We start from the raw sequence: 21,136 nt of genomic DNA, 5'->3' as shown, positions 1-21,136 counted from the left end.
CCTGAACCTAATCTACTCCAAAACAAGAAAGGATAAGTGTTCTCTCAGAGTCAAATAAGAAACATCTATACATCTCCTGTGCTTCATCCACTTTTTTTTTTTTTTTGGCTTGTAATGATGTATAGTGTTATAAGATGTAGAACAAGTTCTCTGAAGGTGATTTCAGAACAACTATTGTCTTAGCCGAATAGAAGGTTCAGAAAATTTAAAATTGTAGAAAAAGTGAGCACAGAACATAACTAACACTCCAATGAAACTGGATGGGAAAACCACAAAGCTGAGACTTTGTGAGGCTTAGGAGGAGATCTTAGTTCTTTACAGAAGGCTCAAATAAATACACTTTGTATGACAGATGTCTTTATAGGTAGGAGAATCTTCCTTCCCATGGCTGAAATTTGCAGTGCATCTCCTATGTAGTATATTTGGGTTTGGAGCCTGGACAATTTCATTGTGCCTGGAGATTACAGCCTTAAATAATACATCTTAGCTTCAGTAAAGCATTTTCAGAGCAGGTAAAAGCTTTGTCTAGTGACAACAGCTGGACTTGTAGGAGTGCAATAGTAATTATGCTACGAAACTTACTGCTTAGTTGAGTAGAAAGAGGGAACAGCCCACAGCACCAACTGCCAGCGAGAGACATAATGGTATTAGACATTAATGATACTAGTAATTTCAGTGTCTGAATCTTAAAACTAGAATTTCTTTTGTCTTTATATATTTATATATCTTTATTTTGATTGCAGTTAACAGAATTTTTTTTTAATATATAAAGAATGAACAATACTCAAAGCATTTACTTTCAAAGTTCCTTGAGGAGAAAATCAGGGACCTGTAACAGAGCCAGACGTTTGCTGAATAGCCCTTTGCAGAAGAATTGCAATGTCCAAACTTTCCCCACTTCAGGTCAATAAACAAGAGGCAAAGTCAGATCAAACCCAACAGTTTCAAGGTGTCACTTAAACTGTGATGGAACACTAAATGTACACGAATTTTCTTGCAAACTAAACTTTTACAACTTGGAATGGAAACAATGTTGGTTGACTTCCTGGGTTTAACTATGTTCTCCCAAATGGATTCGTATTTTATAAAGTTTCAGTGAAATGTTCATAAATAAAAGCACTTAGATTTACCCGAATGTCCCTGGAAGATTTTATTATCCAGCAAATGAATACAAAAAATTTTTCCCTAAATACATATTTGGCTACATTTTGTATGTAAAATATTCTTGAGTCACAATTCCCATTTTGATGAGATTTTGATGAGGCAGTGAGCGTATTAATGATAAAATTTTGGAGCCCAATAAATATGCTATGATGGTCAGCCTTGGAGTCTTTGCTGTATGCTTTGAAGAAGCAGTAAAGACATCCTGGAAAGTAGGTATGTGTGAAGAAGAGCCAGATCTAGAGAAGAAATGTGGAAAACTACCTAACTACCTTTTTTTTTTTAAAAAAAAAACAAACATTTTCTTTTTTTTTATTATTTTTAAATTTTTTTTTAAACAGAAGTGAAGGTTGGTTTCATAAAGGCTAGGAATGGAAGGGAGTAAAGAATAAACCAAGTATCAAATGCTCAAGTTTCAGTTCCACTCAACTATCAAAATATGTTCCTTGATTTTTTAGCAAATTACTAAACAACTATGTTTCAAGATTTCATACCTAAAGAAGGGCTGAATACAATACAGCTGATGAAATCATCCAACTTCATTTGGTTCTTTCCTAGAATAAAAGAAAAATCCCAACCAGAAGACCCAACTTCCAGACTTCCAACTCCACTGCTTGCCTTTTATTCTTATGTTTTCTAAAAATACCCACTCTGGCATTCTCTGTATGCTAATTACCTCTGCTCCTTGCCCTCTACAAATCTTCTAGCATAAATTTGTATTTTGTAATTGTTAGCCCTTTACAAATCAGCCAATACATTCAACTAGAGATAAGGTAATAACTTTCAAATTGAGTAGGAAAATACAGCAGCACCAAATTAGACTCATGAGTTTTGGCTAAAGAGTTCCTCCTTCTCAACCAGAAGCTCAAGATCAGGCATTTTTGTTTGTACCTTGAGATTCACACTTACTGGCAACAGTGTTATTCCAGATGTTGAACACCATGACACTTTGCTAGGTAATTGAGCATTATTCCGAAACAAAACAAGGTGGTTTTTTGGTTGCCAACATAATGCCACGCTACTCTCCTTCAAACATCAACTTAAAAAGTTGGAACTATATTTATACAGTGTGGATTGCTTAAAAGCATAGCCTTACAATGCCGCAAGTATTTTTCAAGAGGTACCTAGAGTGGAAACATTTTTTTGCTTCAAAGCAAGTTCCAGTTGATCTGCACACTGATCATTAAACTTAAACCTCACTGAAGTATCTCCCACTTCTATAACGTATGTACTAAGGGCATTTTGGGGTGGTTCCTTAGCTGGAGATATCCTGGCCTTTCAGATAAATACATTCTCTGACCTTGCAAATTTGTATAAGGATCCCGAACTGGGTCACTTACCTGGGGAATGAAGAATTTACCCCATAAATATATTTATTTCTGTGTCCAAGGTGGGTGAAGAATTTAGGAGTCTTGTATATCTAGCTGTCCCTTGTTCCTTTGACCGCTCAGTGAGGTTGTCTCATAACTTTCTCTCATAGCTGCTCTATTCTCTCATATCAACCATGTGTGCTGTAAGAGTAGGGAGGTTGGGGGGGTGAGGATGGGAGAAGGTAGCTGAATCCAAAGGTAGCAGTCTTTGGGCCATGATGTTGAACAAAACAATTGGTTGCAAGCTCCCCAGTTTTAAATCACAAAGAGTTAACAAGAGCCGTTGCTCTGGGCTTCCAGACTCTCTTACATAGATGAACATTTGTAGCCCTGCTGAGTTTTGCCCTGTGGGAAACAGAACTCAAGGTTAGCACCAAAACTTCGATGAAATCTGTTACTTCATTTTGCATGTCATGCCTTCAAGCAAAAAGAAAATTGAGATTAAAAATACTGATCACACACGTACTTCAGGAAAGACATGCTGTCTTCTACGGCTCCAGCTTAACACAAATTTAAAATACCTTTCTTTAGAACTCTGAGGTCTTACACAGACATGTGTTTGGTTCTATCTCCCAACTCCTTCATTTGTCTTTTTATGCAAGCTCTTCTGATCCTGCCAACAGAAAACTGATAATGAAATGAAAAAGCCCCAGAACGGCCCCCTTCCAAGCATCGCTGCAGTCTCAAGCCTGATGCGGTGATTCGTAACCGCTACACAGCAGCCGCTTTCCTGCCTGATCCCTGCTGGCACGGCAGCGTTCTGGTTGCAAGAATGATACAATTCTGCGGTCATAGCAGATACTGGAAAGCTACAAGTAGGAACACTATACTTCACTGTTAATACTTCACGTAAAATTGTCAGCCTAAACACAATAGTTTGCCTAACAAAACTGAAAGAATTCTCAACGTTAGTAACTCTGTCCCGGGCTTGTTCTTTCTCCAAACTTTACTAGTATTAAAAAAAAAAAAAAAAGAAAGACAACGTATTACCCAACTCATTTAATAAAACAACTGGGTAAATTAAAGTGAAGAAATAAATTCACATTTTAATGTTAAATTTGCTTACATTTGACTACTGGTACCCTAGCCATTTTTTCTTTGTAAGAAGAAAATTATCTACTATGTATTTGCTCAGTTCCCCCTTGTTGCAAAGGTACCAGTGACCACTTGCTGTCATCGTTAACCTAGAGAAGAACATTCTTTTTTTTACCCCCACACAACCAGGCTAAGTTTATAGGACCAGAAGCTCGAAAAAACCCCTCACATTATTTTTATGTTTAATGCAGTGAGAGATTAGTTTGCCTTTTCCCCAAGCTGCTTTTTCAAGTAGCCTTTTGCTGTAAAGTGCACCCAGTTTGTTCAGCTCAGTACATTAAAAGTAGACAGGGTAAAAACCAGTTTTAACTTTTAATGAGAATCAGGGCTGCAAACAGTTAATTATGAAGCCAGCACTCATGGCTGAAACTTCAGCTCTCTGCAATACAGCAAAACACTCTACAGCAGTTTACCTACCCAGCCACTGAAACACATCCACTCACAGCACTTACGCTAACCGGTCATGACCAGGATTAAAATAGCTTCACTCTTGGAATTTCTATCTTGTCAGTCACCAGAGAGATTTTTCAGTGTAATGGCTTTCATCAGCAGAGGTTCAGGAATCGCCTTTGTAGCTTATTTTATTTATAAAGACGCTTCAAAGTTTGTCATAGAACAGAAAGATGTTTCCCCCAATGGATTAATTTTCAGAAATATTAAGCTGAGGAAGAAGGGTATAGTTTTGGTTTTGGACTGCACACAGATGTTTACTTGTAAATATTTTTACTGTTATACAAACACAACATGTATTTTAGGACCTATTCCTGTGTGAGCTTTCCACTGACAGTCATCTATAGCCCTGCTCCCGCTCCTTACAGTGAGGAATTTTATCTGCTTCCAGGGAAGAGGTCTTAAGAGTGCCAGCATTGTTAGAAATACACAATATATTAGATACAACTGGGGAAAGAAGAGAACTTGCTCTCTTCCAGAGTAAATTACAGAATTTTGTAACAACTTCACCAATCTCGACGTTTGTATAGCACCCATCACCAACAGTACGACCACTAAGGCACTGGACCGGTACGCGGCTGCCATGGTATGTCTCCATATCTGTGGTCAGCTTCCTGATCATGTTTCTAGCTTTTGTTTTTCCTGGTACATAATTTTCGACATTGGAAAACAGGATATAATACAAAACATCCTTCATCATTTACAGGAATATTGTGCCATGGCTAATTAGAAAGTGCTCAGATTCTGAAGCAATGAACATTAATATTTCTGTGCATAGATTTACTGGTAAAAGAACATTATCCTGCAGGTATCAATTACCTGTAAGACACTGGAACAGTCTTAGCTTCAGTTCCTCTGGAGTTAATGACATACTCCAAGTTAAATCTTCTGCTCTTAACAACTTACACAGCTCCAGGTTCAGCCTCTGAGAGAGCAGTTTTTGATGTTTCAGCAGCAGTTGAATCTGTTTTTAGTATGCAGTGGATTTCTCTCTCCATGTTATTTAAAAAAAAAAAACCCAGAAAACAACCAACCTTTCAGGAGTTAGCACTAATCTGCTGCTTCACACTGGCTGCTGAATACGTGTACTGATGTTCAAATTACTGAAAGTTCTTGGGTTGAAATAAGTTACTGCAAATGCACAGTAGCTGATTTTGAAACCACAACATTTCTACAATTTATTATTATTTTTACAAAATACCCAAAGTGATCAGACCATATTGTAGGTTACTGGCTTGCCAAAGGTTATGTTTTAAAATCAAAACCATTTCTGAGTTACAGAAGTGCCAAAAACAATCTTGAACCAGGTTTGTTTGTTGGGTTTTGTTTTTTTTTTTTTTTTTTTTTTTTTTTTTAAACCAACCCCCATCCAACAAAACAGTTGTATAACTTAAAACAGGAACAAGAGTTTGTGTTGGAAACTGTTTAAAAACCAACCCACCAAATCATGCTTGAGCAGAAGCCTAGTATGGCGAAGATTTAGCTTAGGGCAATTTAGTGCCAAGATAGAGATCCTCTATGGGTTTATAATGGAAATACTGACACAACCTCAGCTATAGTGATGCAAATGTGCCCTAAAACACTGTATTTGCTTTTATTAATAAAAGTGGTAGTGTTTACATTTGCAGGTATCTTACACTTCAGCATCACGATGAATACTGAGTAGAATGAGTTGAGTTTTGGCTGTAAGGTCAGAAGTTTCCAAACAGATGAATGAGACAGAAGTGAAAGTCCTCAATCATGAAAACAGGAGGTTCAAATAAATAAATAAAACAAAACTAGGAAATATGGGTAAGCATTAGATTGGAATGGTTCAATTAACTGCAAATTACGGCCACTAAATTAGAGACAGAAGAAAACACAGTTACTTATTAAATAGCAAGCATTAAAGCTTTATGTTTTCGTATTTAAAAAAAAAAAAGAAAGCTGTTAAAAATAAGACTTGCATTTACCAGGCCACCAAACTGCATGGACTAATAGAGAGACTAACAAAGGCAATACTGAGACATTAAGACACACACACACTCCATACTTGTGCAACTCAACCATATTCAAAACAATTGCCTTTTTCCTCACTTAAGGGAAGGGAAAAAAAAAAAAAAAGCACATCCCCTAAACATTTCTGTTCATATAAAGCTTTAGGTTTCTTAAACTGTTGCTGTCTTATATAGCTCATTCTTATTATGTATCCTTCTCACTATCAGAGGAAGAAGCTTAATTTTTTTTTTTTATTTTTTTTTTTAATGGAGGTGCTTTGTTTCTCTCAGATGAGAGATTACATTCCTTACACCACTACAGGTTTTCTCCATTTATAAATTTGGTGTTTACACCAACTCCTCCTAGGCTTAAAACGATAAGGGTTGGCACTAAATTAAAGATTTTGGCTCCTGTAACTAAAATTAAGGCTCACAATGAATTTCCTTTCCACTATGTGTGTCCCCGTTTTACCTAGCGGAAACACCAGCCCTTAACCCACAGGCACAGGATACATTCTTAAATCACAGGGGGCTCTTTTCGGTCATGTTCTCCTGCAGTTCTAACAAAGTTCAGGTGGCACCTTTCTAAACCTGTAAACAGGAAAGATCATTTTTCAAAGATGCGTAGTGACCACAGCTAAAATTTTTACGCCATTTAGTGTCTTCTGAAAGAACACTGGTAATTTTGAATAAGAGAGATGGGACAGTAGCTCCATCAAGTCCCTGTTCTTTACATGAAAATGGACTAAGGAATTAATTTTCATTTGAAAGTTTAGCCACAAAAGCAATGAAAATTCACCATTCTGAACAGTTGCAGTTCTTAGTATTAAAAAGCCATCTGATACCTGAAGCAAACCTAGCTGCACAGACATCACTGACCACACCCCGATTTTAATTTAAACTGGACCTCTTCCCAAAAAAGAAAGTTAACACAGTCTCTTGGGTGGAGGGAAGCTAGTGTGAAAGGCAAAGAGGCGGGTATTTTGGTGTTTGTTTTTTTTCTTTTGTTTTCCTTTTAAAGACACTGCAGTAAGATCCAGATCCGTTCAGGGGCGTAAATGGAGAGGGAAGAGGGGTGTCTGAGTAATATAGGCTAACACTGTTCTAGATGTGTTATTACAGCTGTAATTTCTGACTCTGTACAAATTGTACACGTAGGTTTAGACACATGAAAAAGTAACACACTCACAGAGACATAAAACACCTAGGTATAAAATATAAAGCAGTGTAGTAGTTACTAAAATTACATGCTCTCTTATTGCTACAGTGATTTTTGCTCTTTTTCGTTTTACTGTACCACATGTTGTTCTAAGCATATAATTTGCATAAATTATTCAAGTTTAAGAAAAATCCACACATCTTCACTTTAAGCTACTTATATAGTTAATATAAAACAAAAAGGTTCTAAAGTATCTCTTTATTAAAAGAGAAATAAAAATGTCATTTGAAACTGGAATTCAGTGGCCAAATCCAAGGGCAGTGCACACCTTGTCATTCCGGTAGTAGTATGCCCACGCAGCGCAAGCGGAGGTTGGTGGGGTATTTAGCCCAGCCTAGAGATGGTCACCAGACCGGCACGATGCCCTGTGTGTCTGTTATTGTTCTGGTTTCGTCTTTAGCAAAAAGGACTATGAATGACCAAAGACTAACATTTATAATTTGTAGCAAAATTTGGTTTATGTAGAAACAAGCCATGTTTTGCATTTGGATAGAGATTTAAATGAATTAAAGCTAAAAATTAAAAAGCACGATGCTGCAACATCTGGTCACTTGTTGAAGACCTCACTTTTAAAGTGGTTAAGTTTGCACAATTTGTACTTTTTTCCTTTTTTTTTTTCTTTTTCTTTTTTTTTTTTTTTACTAAACAGTATTTTTCCTTCTTTTATAAACCAGAAAAACTAAACTACAGATAAATTTTCCCTACCTTGAGCTAATGCTGCAGATAGGGTTGACAAAGCTGTACAGCGCAATCAAACATACTTACATCTTAGCTCATTGTACAGGTACAGCCATAATCAAGGCACAAAGATCTTCTACAAGTTATTTTTTTTCAATAAAGTTGTACAAAATAATACATTTTACAGTCTGTACAAGAATAATAATCCAGCAGTAAAATAAAAAATGAGGGGAGGGAAGAAGAAAAAGAAGGGAAAGACTGTGAGGACTACAGTCCAGATAATGATTTTTATAGCAGATGGGATCATCAGTGGACAAACTGAAAACAGTGTGTGGTTAACTCTTTCTGCAATCACAGGCCATACGCAGTTCAATTCGTAAATGTCCGTGGTTGTCTTTAGACCACCAAGACTGGTTTTAAAAATACCCTTCTGAAAGGTAGCAGTTGGTTTTTGCACTGTCTAGGTCTGTTGTAGAATTGTCAGTATTTCCGTTCAAAGCCACATTACAGTCAGAGAACCAAACCCAAGTGTCTGTCTTCAACCTTGGTCTGTGACTTGGCACCTTCTTTAGTCTGATGCAGTGAATGATAAAAAGTGGAGATCACCGGTTATATGATTATGCCCACAACAGTGCTAAATTACCTAAAGTTTTCTCTCCCCAATTTTTGTTTCATGTTTTAATTTTTTATCCCAAATTCTTTCAGGTGCTCCACATTCAGGGCTTTTAATTAATTAGTTTTTATTTCTTTTTTTTTTCTTTTTTTTTTTGTTAATAACAGTGTTAGGGAATCCTCATGGAAATGGCCTTTTAAGTGTTAGGGGCCATCTCAAACTGTCCGAGGGGTACAGAAGCAAGCTTAGAAGTGCTGCTATTGTCCAGCAAGGAGAAAAAGTTGGGGTGCAAATCAATGGGAGATTCAAACAGTTCTCTTCCACCCTATGTGGGCAAGGGTGTTTTTTTCTTTTTTTTTTTTTTTAATAAGGAATAAGGAGTCCAAAACACAGAAAAAAAGTGCTCTCCATCACAACAACTCGTATTGGCGAAGGTGCATGCGCTGAATAATGTCCCGACAGTCATTGAAAACCCTCCGGATGTTCTCTGTATCCACTGCACATGTGAAGTGAGGATAGCAATAGTGCCTTCCATCTCCACTTGCTGTGCTGATTCTCTGTAAAAGTAAGAGAGAGATACTGGGTTAAAATAAAACTGACTGGGGAAAAAAACATGTTATCAAAACTCAGATGAATGCAAGTTAAGATACATAAGTGACTTGTGTTTTCAAAGGGTCTAACTAAGTGGCAAAATACCCCAAATTTTTCTCTCTCTCACCTAAAACATGACATTTAAAATGATGAGAATTTTATGGTGCGAAGGCCACTGCATACTGAGGAATTTCAGAGCTGAACGAGAACTCAAAAAAAGTGCTACTATTTATATGCAGCTTTGGTGAACTTAGCAACAAATGTAGTCAATTTGTCCATTACAGAAGTGGGATTCTGCCTCCTTGTACAAGCTTTACACTTACAGAAAGCCCCCCTCAAAATTGTATTTTGCTCCATTTTAAAGTGAGTCCCCAATTTGATTGCCATGCTCACCATTACAAGCAATTGTAACAATGTTTTAAAAACCCTATGTCTGTTATAGCTTCAGCTGACCGGCAATGGGAAAGATAATATGAAAAGAATATTACCATTTTACAGATGGTGCATCTTTTGATTAGTCTGATCTTTAGAAATGATGCATGAATTAAAAACCTGGACAGCAGGACATGCATCATTCTATTTGAGGTTTCTTAATTCTCACAAATTCTTTTGCTATTTAATTATGTGCTGTGTCAAACAACAAATATCCAAAGAACAGCTAACAAACAGCAGTAAAGCTCTTAAACGTATCAGTGTTTTATGCAGCATGGATGTTAAACATAAACAACACCAGAAGTGACAGCATTTTGCAATAGTAGAAGGTGTATAAGAGCTTATATTTGAGAAAAATCACGTAAGAAATACTGAAAGAAAGGAAATACTTACAAGAAATTCGTCTCTAATAAAATACTTGGCCCTTGTAACTCTGGGGTCTTCACCAGGCTCTGGTGTTGCTGATTAATAATAGAATAAGCATCTCATTAAAACAGATCATTTTTGGTGACAGTGCCTAAAAATCGTAACGTTTTCTGTTTTCTTCTTACATTTGATAGAAACACACTTTGCAAAACTGACTATGAGATAAGACAAACCACAACATATTATTTAAACCAGCAAAATTTGAGGAGAACAAAGAAATATTACAGTGGCCTTAGTACCAGGCATTTGGTTAAAGAAATGACCACAGATACGACCGGGGGAGTCCAGAGGACGTATTTGTGACTACTGAGTCTCACGCTGCAATTGCTTGTGAATAGTATCAGTGAGGTTCCAGATAAACTATTACGATGAATGGAGATATTTATTCTATTTACTACTGGTCCATTCATTCATACATGTATGTATTTGCACAGTTCTGTGAGGAAGACATTTCATTACAGAATTTCTATTTTAGAAAAGGACTGACTTTTGGAAGCTACCTGTGACAAGGATCAACACAGGCAGCTACCTGTGACATAAACTGAAAGAATCAACGTTGATTCTCATGTCTGAAAGCCTACTGTGGCATCTCTGCAGTATTAGTGGTACTAAGCTGTGCTGTGGTCTACACAACCAAAGTAACAGGATTTTGGCATGATGAAATTATTAATATATTAAATGCATAAAGACAGAATTATCTCATTATTAATACCTAAACTTAACATTACAGTTTGGCTGAAATACAATGAAGATTATATCTACTTAAGAGTTTTCAAGTCTTAACTGAAATTACCAAAAACATTACAAATGTGATTTAGAGAGAAATGATAAATACCTAATAAAACTTAAAAATCTTACCATCATCTGGTGTAGTGTAGCGAGCAAATTCTGGAAAGTAGTCTTCAATTTTAGATTTCCCTGCCAAAACTTTCTCTGCTAGCAAGTCTTGTTTATTCAGGAAAAGAATTACTGAAATGGTCCGTAGCCACCTGTAGAAGATGGAAACCAAACACTATGAAGAAAATTAACTCTATTGTAGCCAGGTCCAGTACACAAGTCTTAACTATAATACAAGATAGGATTACTAATTTATGTGATACGAACAATGAAACTTCAATTCACAGACCTGTTGTTCCAGATACTCTTGAAGAGGTTTAGTGCTTCTTGAAGCCGATTGGTCTGATTGTCCTCTCGTATCACCATGTTGTAGCTACTGCTCGCCACCACAAATATGATAGCAGTCACATCTACATCAGGAAATACCCATCAGTTAATACTGAACTTCAAACGAAATATCCAGGAATCACAAAGTTCAAGAAAAAGTTGCCAGTGTTTCAGCTTCACGAAGAGAACAGGCTGGAATGTTATTGCTGAAAGCTTTACAGACCCCAGAATTAAAAAAAGAAAGTGAAGAAACAATTAAATATAGGAGAGGCAGGCCACAGAACAGAAGCTGACAGAATGACAGAAAAAGTAGAAAAGAAAGAACAGAACCAAGAGAGAGAAACTGAAGAAAGCTAAGAAGATAATTTAAAGAAGATTTAAAAGGTCTAAAGAAATTTAGAAAGCAACTCTGAGCTATCAAGAAAGGACAGAGAGGTCGTCAGGGGAAGGCCTCAGGACAAACTGCACTTTTGATCTGTGTGAACGGTAATAATAAAAATAGCAGATTGCTGTGAATTCATGGTTAATTGCTCTAGTCCTCCTACAGTGTACTATACTGCTGAGAGGGCCCCCTCTCTTTCCCAGGAGATATTCACAAGATCACAGGATCCAGATGTCTGTTTCCATGTGGCTGTGCTGCTCCACACCCCTTACGCTGCCTTCCAAGCTCACCTACCTCAGATATCGGCAGCAGAAGAGATGAGGCAGATCATGAGGTACCAAGAAGGTTACATACCGTATGCAACGCCACGTCTAACAAGTCAGATGTTCCCTACAATCTCACACTGCATCCATGTCGGTGCTGATTTGGAAAGAAGCACCCATGACATAGCAATGCGGATACAATTTTGCACAAAATTATAATATTCGGATTTTATGCATATATTAATTATCCTGTAATTGTACATTTCGTATAGGCACAAGCATATGTAAACCTTCACTTGGAAGACAGAATATAGCTTGGAATTTAACAGTCACATAGCTGGCAAATAATGCGCAAACATATCTCCAAAAAAACCTAATTAGATGAAAAGCCAAAGAAAATGGACAAACTATGTTATCAAACTTGAATTCCTTTCCACCTATTCTCCCTAAAGATATTCTATGCAGTTACAGAAGTGTACATGTCAAGAAAAATTCCACCCTGTATGACTGTTCAGATAATTCCTTATGAAGCTACATGGAAAAGAAGATGGCTTTCACACAGTGAGAAAATTAAGATTGGGCATGAAAATTTTGCAGAGAACTATTTTATATAACAAGCAAATTCTAATCATACCATTAAAACACTGAATCCATTTTCGGCGTTCATCTCGTTGCCCTCCGACATCAAACATACTAAGAAAAAAACATAAATTGAGTCAGAATACATTTTGTTTGGGGTTCTTTTTCCCCAAATGCAAACAGAAAATACAAGAAATTTTAGGACTTCTGTGTCATAGAAGCCAACAGCAATCAAGGATTATGAGAATCTGAACAGTTCACTGACACAGGCAAGCAGAGCTTTCCTCACAAAATACAATTATGTTTACTTTCACTAACATCTACACCTCAAGAGTAAGAGATTCTGGCATACGTACACTGCAGATTCATTTTCACCCTTACAAGCTAAGACATTGAAAAAGGTCCTGCAACAAGGCGCTTGGTGAAACAAGTATCACAGATGTAAAGTCAATAAGATCAGACTAAAATTCAGCGGCTTTTGTTTGGGTCAAGCCATGTTTCTAACCTGGGATAGTCTATCCTGTTTGCCCTCATATTTGTCTGCACTGTATTTAACGAAAAAAGAAAAAGAAAAACCATGAAGATACTTACTGAAAATTTACTTTGTCCACCTGAAACTTGGTTTCAAAAATTCCTGATGTCAAAACTCTGCATCTGAGAAGATCCTAGAACATAAAGGAAAAGTCACTGATTCAACACAGATACTTCGTAATTCTTCACAAATCCAGCAACGGAAATCAAAATCTTTCACTCACTGCTGACAGCGTATGCTGTTCTACAAAACCAGAAGATAAAGCATCATGAATCTTAATTTAAGGTTTTGATCTTGAAAACATGTGCACAGATATGGGTGTGTCCAACTTTTAAAGCACATATATTTGCACAACCAGGTTGTACGTGTCAAGTTTGGAAGAGAAGGAAACAGGCCACTTAAAGCAAATCTGAGTGTTCAGAACATCGCAGAACCATCTCTGGAGATTAGATGATGCATTCACAGATTTTAGTGGAACTACGGCACACAACAGGATCTTTAAACTACTACCAAACAACTCCCAACCCCAGAAGATAGATCTCTCTCCCCAAACTGTTCAGTGCTTGGCTGTTAAAAGAAGTGTCTAGGTCTCAGAATTTTCTATTTTTTCCTTCAAAGAACTGGGAGCTCAACCACCTAAATCCTGTAAGAACTGGGTTTTTCAAAGATAAACTTTGAAATTTCCTGTAAAGACAAAAATGATAATCAGGAGTTGTCAGCTACAAACAAATGAAATTGTTATAAGCACTACAAAATCCTGTTAAAACCAAATTGTATTGGCTTTTATTTGCCGTGTATTGCAAAGCAGTGACAGCTGTGTACAGTGCCTAGCGAGCAGCTGAATTTGCATAGGCTTCAGACTGAGCACACAGTCCAAATACAACTAACTGCAAAATACCACCTTCAATTCAACTAAAGGCTTTATAATTTAGGACTTAAAGTTTTTTGTGTTCTTCACAATGGGTCTAAACACTAGATGACCTTTAAAGGTCCCTTCCAACCCTAACTATTCTATGATAAATAGTAAAAATTGCAGCAGACAGGATCATGTAAGAGGAACAGACTAAAAAAATTTATACGCACAATAAAAGCTCTGGTTTTACTATAGATACCAAAGTGGTTAGTCAAAGTCAAAACCACACAAAATCCAAAGGTTATACAACACTGCTAAATCATTAAACAAAATGGCTGCATTTTAACATCAGTTTTCTGATTAGTAAATTATTGTTATCTAGCTATTTTAATCCTCATATTGAAATATGCATATATTTAAACAGTTTGGAATATATGCATATTGAAATATGCATATATTTGAAATAGTTTGAAAATTTGAATGCCCTAATAAATAGAAGCAAATTTGGAAAACTGGACTCTGCAGCTCTGCATCTCTAGAACTCAATACAAGTATGATGTTAAAAGGAAAAAAAAAAAAGCAAAAACATTTACCTCAAGTTTAAAAAAAAAAAAAAAAAAGAAAGGAAGTGATTTGATTACCACACTTTCTTAGGAGAAACATGGAACATCCCAGAGGATATCCAAATGGGCCTGTTTTACTGTCTATTTTTGTGGGCTTTCAATGCAGTCAATGGTCCCAAACAAGCACCTTGAGTATTTGTGCTTGCTTACAGAAGTATGTAATTATTTTACTTAAGTAACTACTTAAATACTCACCTTACTTAAAATTTACTTACAGTAGTTACTTAAGTACTTTACTTAGTACTAAATACTAAGTATAAGTAAATATAAGTTAAACTCCTGACACCCTTAGCCTCCAATATAAAACTGACATTTGTTTTGAAGTTTCAAATCTGAAGATTACTTGCTCCTAATTTAAAATATAATAACCTGTATTTTAAATATTTTGTTTCTTGAAAATAGAATTACTTCAGCGATAAGAAAGTCTCATTTATAACAAAATGTCAGATTTTTAAAAGGATGAATGAATGCTTTGTTTATTCTTGTATGGTTTTAAAGGATACAAACTGCTCTCTCCTCATCAATATTGTCTGCAAAAGTTTTGGGACATTAGTATATTTTTGGTTATTTATCCTACAAAGCACACTAGGGATTTGGTCCTAAAGAGATCCTCAGATTACCTGTAACAAAATGAAAACTAGAATTCCTGTTCCGATTAAAAACTAACACCTTCTAACAAGGTTATTTTTACAAAAACTGGTTTACAGTGGGAGCCAGTGGGGCTGAGAAGATACCAACCAACTTTGCATCAAACAAAGCACATGATGATTATTCAGCAAAGAGGGCAAAACATTACAAATCACTCATTCAAATGGATATTTGCGTTTTAGTGTCACAGAAGTACGATGCAGATCCTCAATCTACGCAGATTTTCATTTCACAATACATTGACATGTATAAACATAATCTCAATCCAAGTGACAAATTCATTTTTATTGGCCTACTAAATATGTACAGCACATTGTAATACCTATGTTAGCGTCACAAATGGCAACTGGGAAATTAATGAGAGTTATTCTCAAAGACAGAGGGGGCAGATAAGCTGTGTAAATTCTTAATGCAACTTTCCTTACCTGGTCAGACGGTGTATAATCATTTTGCTTGACTATGTCAATCTTGTCTAGAAAACTGGGGAGAGGAAAGAAAAAGATTTAACTTTTCGGTCTTAAATTAGACAACCTACCTAAGGCGTGATGAACGGACAGGTTCCCAGATGTTGGTGTATTTAAAGCGCGCCTTTCCCAGCAGCTCCCAGCAGAGGGCCAATGCCACAGCGTCACTGACCAGCCCTGCTCATCCCCTGCACCCCTGCTCCCCCCGCTCACAAACACACAAGTGATTTAATTTAGGTAATTTATTCATAGAAACTGTACACTGCTAACAGTAAAACAATGACTCAAATAAATTGCCTACGTGCAATTTTCCTGAAAGCAAGATGAGTATTTTTTTAAATTTATAATCACTGTAGTTCTTTTAATAAATGAAATCCCCTAAACCAATTTTATTAAAAGTTCGGTTAAGTGAAAGGGAATACTGATTTTTCTGTCAATTGTTGGTACCATTTTTTCAGTTTACTCTCTGGAGGAGTAGCAGTAGTAGGCCAAACATGTATTTAAAAAAAAAAATAAATAAATTATTTCATTCTAATTCATTAGGCACAACCTAAAGAGGATATCCTGGATCTTCACAATGTTTTTACCAATTAACTGTAACCTTCTAATTATCTTTCACTCAACTCAAAGAGCAAAAATCTCAAGGAACAGACGCGTTAATTCTGTTTCTTGCGGTGTTACTCGAAGCTGTAGCAAAGCAGCAGCGGGGGATGCAGACTCCGTGCTGTTCGCACCCCAGTCACACCCCAGTCACACCGTCCAGCACCAGTGGCGCGCAGCAGGGCTCCCCGTGCTGCCTTCCCCCGCAGCGTTAGAGGAGATCTAGCAATGCCTGGACAGGTAACCTTACCTGTAACATTAATGATCAATCACAGTCTTAAAACCAATATTCTGTAAGTTTCCTTTTAAATTCCTTTGCGTGAATTCTTTTCTTTAGGAAGCAGAAATCACAAAGAAAGGGCGAGTTTTCCCTTCTGATCCCTACACGTAGGTACGTATGTTGAAAATGCATCAGCTATGGATGCAGGCCACAATTTAAAGGGGGGGAAGTCAAACGTCCCAGATTCACAAACCAGAAACCAAACCCACACTAAAATCAGCAAGGGTCTTTGCCCCCAGCTGCACCCCTGCCTCCCAACCGACTTTAAAAGACACCTAATGAAGAGCAGAAGGAGGAAAAATAACTTCATGTTTTAACAGCGGCTTCAGTGTGACGTACTTTTCACCAGGAACTAGATGACCATCTTTTTTCAAAGACAAATGGAAAGTAATTTTTGTTTAGTCTGAATTACAGAATTTTAAACACATTAAAATGTATCTTAGTGAACATGCTACTGAAAACGTCAGACAAGGCATAAAGATCAGTTTCCATCGTGAAAGGTGATGTGGAGGCAGATATACAAGGATAAAATTGATGACAAAATGTGTACTGCAATTTGCAAGCTGGATTTTTCCTCATTTCTTCCAGGCTAAGTAATTAAAAAAAAAAAAAAATCCAAAGGAAAAGAAGCTAAGCTCTTTGTTCAGTACACAGAGGATGTTAAATACGTACAATAATCCCAAATTCCAATGAGCACAAGTGCTTCCACGTTATATTCTCTCCTAAGACGACGGTTTCAGAATCATGTGGCAATTTTACAAGTGGCACGATGCTTGAAAAATGTTCAGAACATAACATGTTCATAAAGATATAGAAGTGATTGTCACAATGACCCAGCCTTTCTGTACTGAATTTATCTAAGCATAACATTTTATGCAAAGTTCCACAAGACGTGGATTTCTGGTTTTGGTGTTCTGTTTTGTTTTCTTTTTAAACACTCTGCTAATCAGCTTAATGGATTTTGGAAACTGACAATTAGAAAATAACAACAAGATATTGCTAAAACCTGGAACTAGAAGTACAAACCTCTTACTGTTGTTTATGCAGACTATTTTTAGGCCTACGATTTCCTTGAAAAACATCAGCCACATAGGAGCAGCAGTACTGTACTCGAGAAGAATTCCAATAGCGACGTTCATGCCAGGTACAACAAGTTGGAATGGAATAAACATTTCTTCTTCCCCCCAAAACAAGTTCTAACATCCAGTGACATCTGATACTCGTAACAATTCTCCTTCAAGAAGGGAGTCTTTCGCCGTGTGACAGTTACCAGAAAACCTACCCTGCTTCCAGTGGCATTTTAGGGAAAACAGAGCAATGGAGTACGTTAAATGAAGATTTCCTCCTGTGCACATGCTTTTTCATAAAAGCCTGCTCTAGCAACTTTAGAAAGGGCTGAAGACATTAAAAACCAGTTTGATTTTTTTTTGCTAAAACATAAAGAAAGGGGATAATTCTTTCAGTTGATCAACTGAGAAATAAATGTGTCTGTAAGGAGAAAAGAGTACCAGAAATTTGATCTAGTCCGATACATCTAAAACAAGGAGCAACAGCAGGAGCAAGAGTTCAGAAAAGATCAATGCACTCTGAACAGAGACTTCTAAGCCAATGTTAGTCAAGACCAAATAATTTAACCAGTAGATTAAACTAATAATCAAGTCAGACGAGAACAAAGCCTAATTCAAAATAAAAACAAATTCACCATCATTAATTTCTATTTTTAATTCCTGTTATGTTCTACCCAAAACACAAGTGAGGCCACTTCAGTACTACTTTGTGCCGAATTCACCGCTGTTATAGACTGTTCTAAGTCTACTGGAGATATGCCCATCCACTGTGTCAGCAACGAATTTCACAGGGAGAAAGAAAAGTGACCTTGGTGAAATAATTCAAATAGAACTGTCAAACCACAAAATTAAATTTTATACTGCAAGCAAGTCTTGCACCAAGTTACAAAGTCAGGTTTTTTTCTTCTGTAAAATTTTCCCAGAGATTATATGGGAAAGCTATTTTCCAGAAAGCAAATAGTTCATTCAGCATCGTTGCCAACTCTCACTTAGGGCCAGATTCTGGACATGACTAAATAACAGGATCAGTTATTGCTCTGTGAAATACTGTCACCTAGTATAAGGTACTTTGCCTGTGTTATAAAACATGGATACTGCTATGACATATGTAAAAAAAACAAAAAAAAACAAAAAAAAAAACCCCACAACAAACAAAAACCAGCAAACAAACAGCTCCTCCTAAACAAAAGCACTTTAGGTCATTTGCAGTTAGCAACACTGGAGAAGCAGCATCTCTAGGACAGCAGCAGATGTGTCCCTGGGATATTAAAATGAAAGGTATTAAAAAAAAAAAACAAACCCTAAAACAATCTGAAATAAAACTGTGCTTTATTTTCAGGTCCCTTTCTTCAGTTTGCAGAAGGAAAAACACACATTAAATGTTTTAAATAGCTATTTGTGAAAAATAAAGTGTCTTTAATTTTAATGGGTGCACTTAGGAGGCAGAATTCACACAAAGAAATACACAGGAGCTTTCCTCAGCTCCTGCAGGACAAAGTAATTAAGTCACAGGCATATCCCCAATTCTTTCCAAATTTTTAATATGCGATTATGTCAAAACAATGTCCGAATTTTCACATCAAGTTAGATGCCAGTTACTGATTTATTCTGGAGATCTTGCATACACAGTAGCTTTATCCCTATGTGGGGGGAATTTCCTGAATGAACAATGCTGCTGCCAGACTGAGAACGGCAGCCTGCACTCATGTTTCCCCGCTGAAAAGGTGTATAACATATTAAATTCTCTACCTCAAGAAACAACACAACTCCACCATTCTGAGAAAAATGGGGAGGTAGAAATCAGACTGCCTCTCCTTCAGCATTTCCTAACAGTCTTTTCAATAAATAGTAACTTGAAATTTTATTCTTTGTGATCTGACAAAATGGTTGACAAGCAAGACATTTTTTTTTTCATCTACGAAGAAAAGCTTGTTTTCAGTCTGGACTAACACTGGAAAGGTCTCTTCAAACTGACAACATACCTATATTTGAAGAGCTTCATTTCCATCAGATTTTTTTGGTCAAGTCATAAACTGAATGCGTATCCAAACTGTCTCTCTTAAAAGACATATTAAGATCTCGTGTTTAGTGCCAGACACTGCAAATCAAGGATTCAAAATTTCAATCCCAACTAAATACAACAATTGTTTATAACTTCTAACCCTCAGCAGTAGTACTGGAACTCCGTATTTGTGAAGTTTCTTGCCTTTAAAAGCCTCAAGGTATTCTACAGACAGTAAATCACACTCACAACTGCCGCCTGCCTTCACTCATGTTGCATTTCCTGCCTCTACCATGGCATTCTGAAATGCACACCTTATGTTAATCCTGTTTTAAAGGTAGGCAAAAATGAAGGCACACAGGGAGTGAGTTAATTGCCCCGAGTCCCTTGAGTCAGTGGAAATGGAATTTTCATTTCCTCTGAGTCATGTGTTTTTATCAAGATATTACTAAAAATTAACCAGAATATTACTAAGAATTATCAAGATTTTACTAAGGATTAAAGTTGTATTTACCCTGATCACCTCTAAAACAGTCTTTACAACTTGGGTTTCTATGTCCAGAAAGAAATTATTATTTGTTTACTGATCCTCCTTAAGGACCAAACTGTGCAAATGCCCAGCAGAATTTTATTTATTTATCTGTACCCTATCAAGACTATGAAACCAACTCAAAGATCCCTAAAGTAGTTTTAAGCTGAAATTTAACTCAACATTAATAATGTTTATAAACAAGAGTATATTTTGTATTTCTCAGAACAGATCATGCTTTACTTCTACTTTACTCCCTTTTCAGTCCTTGCCATAATCCTTTATGTTACTCAGCAACTGCTTTCTAAAAGCTAAATATTTAACTATTTGATAAGTTCTTTCTTTAGCTGTGTTGTCTATGCTGAAGCCAAAGTCACGGGATTAGTACAAAGATATTTTCTCTCTCTCTCTCTCTTTAAAAGGGTATTCAAGCTGAGAAATACATGATGTATGGATTGCAACTTAACACAGTTTAAAAACATGTTAACATGTACGAGTTTTCCAAATCCTGAAAAGCCAGGTCTGTAACAGTGTCAACCCAGGGCCTCCCATTCAGACCAGTACACGGACAGTAACTCCAGGGCACGGGGTTATTCTCAGTGGCACGTGTGCGTGCGCACACCGGCTGTCCCTCACGTCTGGCCGTTTCTGCTGTTCTTGGGAGCAAGCAGAGTATTGAAGGAGGGAGAAATCCTATTCCTTAAACTGGTGATAAAGATTTCTTTACATTTCAGCTAGTTTATTTTGCAAGAGAAGCAGAAAAGCAGGCAAAGATACGGGAACGATGCAAATAAAGTAAGCAAACATTCAATCTGCTAGTATTTACGGTATCCGCAGTCATGGGCAGTGTATGAAATCAAACTTGTTATGTTCTTCCCCAAAATGAAGTTAAAAATTAAAACTGCAACATTAATAGACTTGTGTTTTGTATTGTAATATATATTGATATTTTCTACGATTCGCGAAGGCAGAGTTTCTACTGCTAAGGTGGTCACAGAAGACATACACAAACACATTATCGAACGATCTTAAAATGTTCAGAAAAGCTCAGTTCTTTTTTCCCCCTAAACAAAACTAGATAAGAGGAGAGAAAAAAAATCCATCAAAACCTTTGCAATTACTTTAACTACTTCACAAAG

At 36.7% G+C, this 21,136-nt stretch overlaps 1 protein-coding gene across 3 annotated transcripts in view; it reads right to left on the bottom strand.

Moving 5' to 3' along the window:
- Positions 1-5,225: 5,225 nt before the first annotated feature.
- Positions 5,226-21,136, bottom strand: part of GNAS (GNAS complex locus) — a 156,951-nt gene continuing 141,040 nt past the window's right edge. For all 3 annotated transcript variants that reach the window (XM_086761083.1, XM_086761084.1, XM_086761085.1), the window contains exons 6-12: positions 15,481-15,535; positions 12,991-13,064; positions 12,455-12,513; positions 11,138-11,258; positions 10,870-11,000; positions 9,979-10,046; positions 5,226-9,119 (exon numbers count right to left, since the gene is read on the bottom strand). In XM_086761083.1, coding sequence (XP_086617209.1) covers positions 8,973-9,119; positions 9,979-10,046; positions 10,870-11,000; positions 11,138-11,258; positions 12,455-12,513; positions 12,991-13,064; positions 15,481-15,535 — 655 coding nt within the window. In that variant the 3' untranslated portion in view covers positions 5,226-8,972. The remainder of the gene's footprint in view (positions 9,120-9,978; positions 10,047-10,869; positions 11,001-11,137; positions 11,259-12,454; positions 12,514-12,990; positions 13,065-15,480; positions 15,536-21,136) is intronic.

The sequence above is a fragment of the Chlamydotis macqueenii genome, chromosome 16, assembly GCF_036417535.1.
Source record: "Chlamydotis macqueenii isolate bChlMac1 chromosome 16, bChlMac1.mat, whole genome shotgun sequence".
Taxonomy (NCBI): Eukaryota; Metazoa; Chordata; class Aves; order Otidiformes; family Otididae; genus Chlamydotis; species Chlamydotis macqueenii.
The sequence above is the reverse complement of the archived record's forward strand: the minus strand, read 5'-3'. Positions and strand labels throughout refer to the sequence as shown.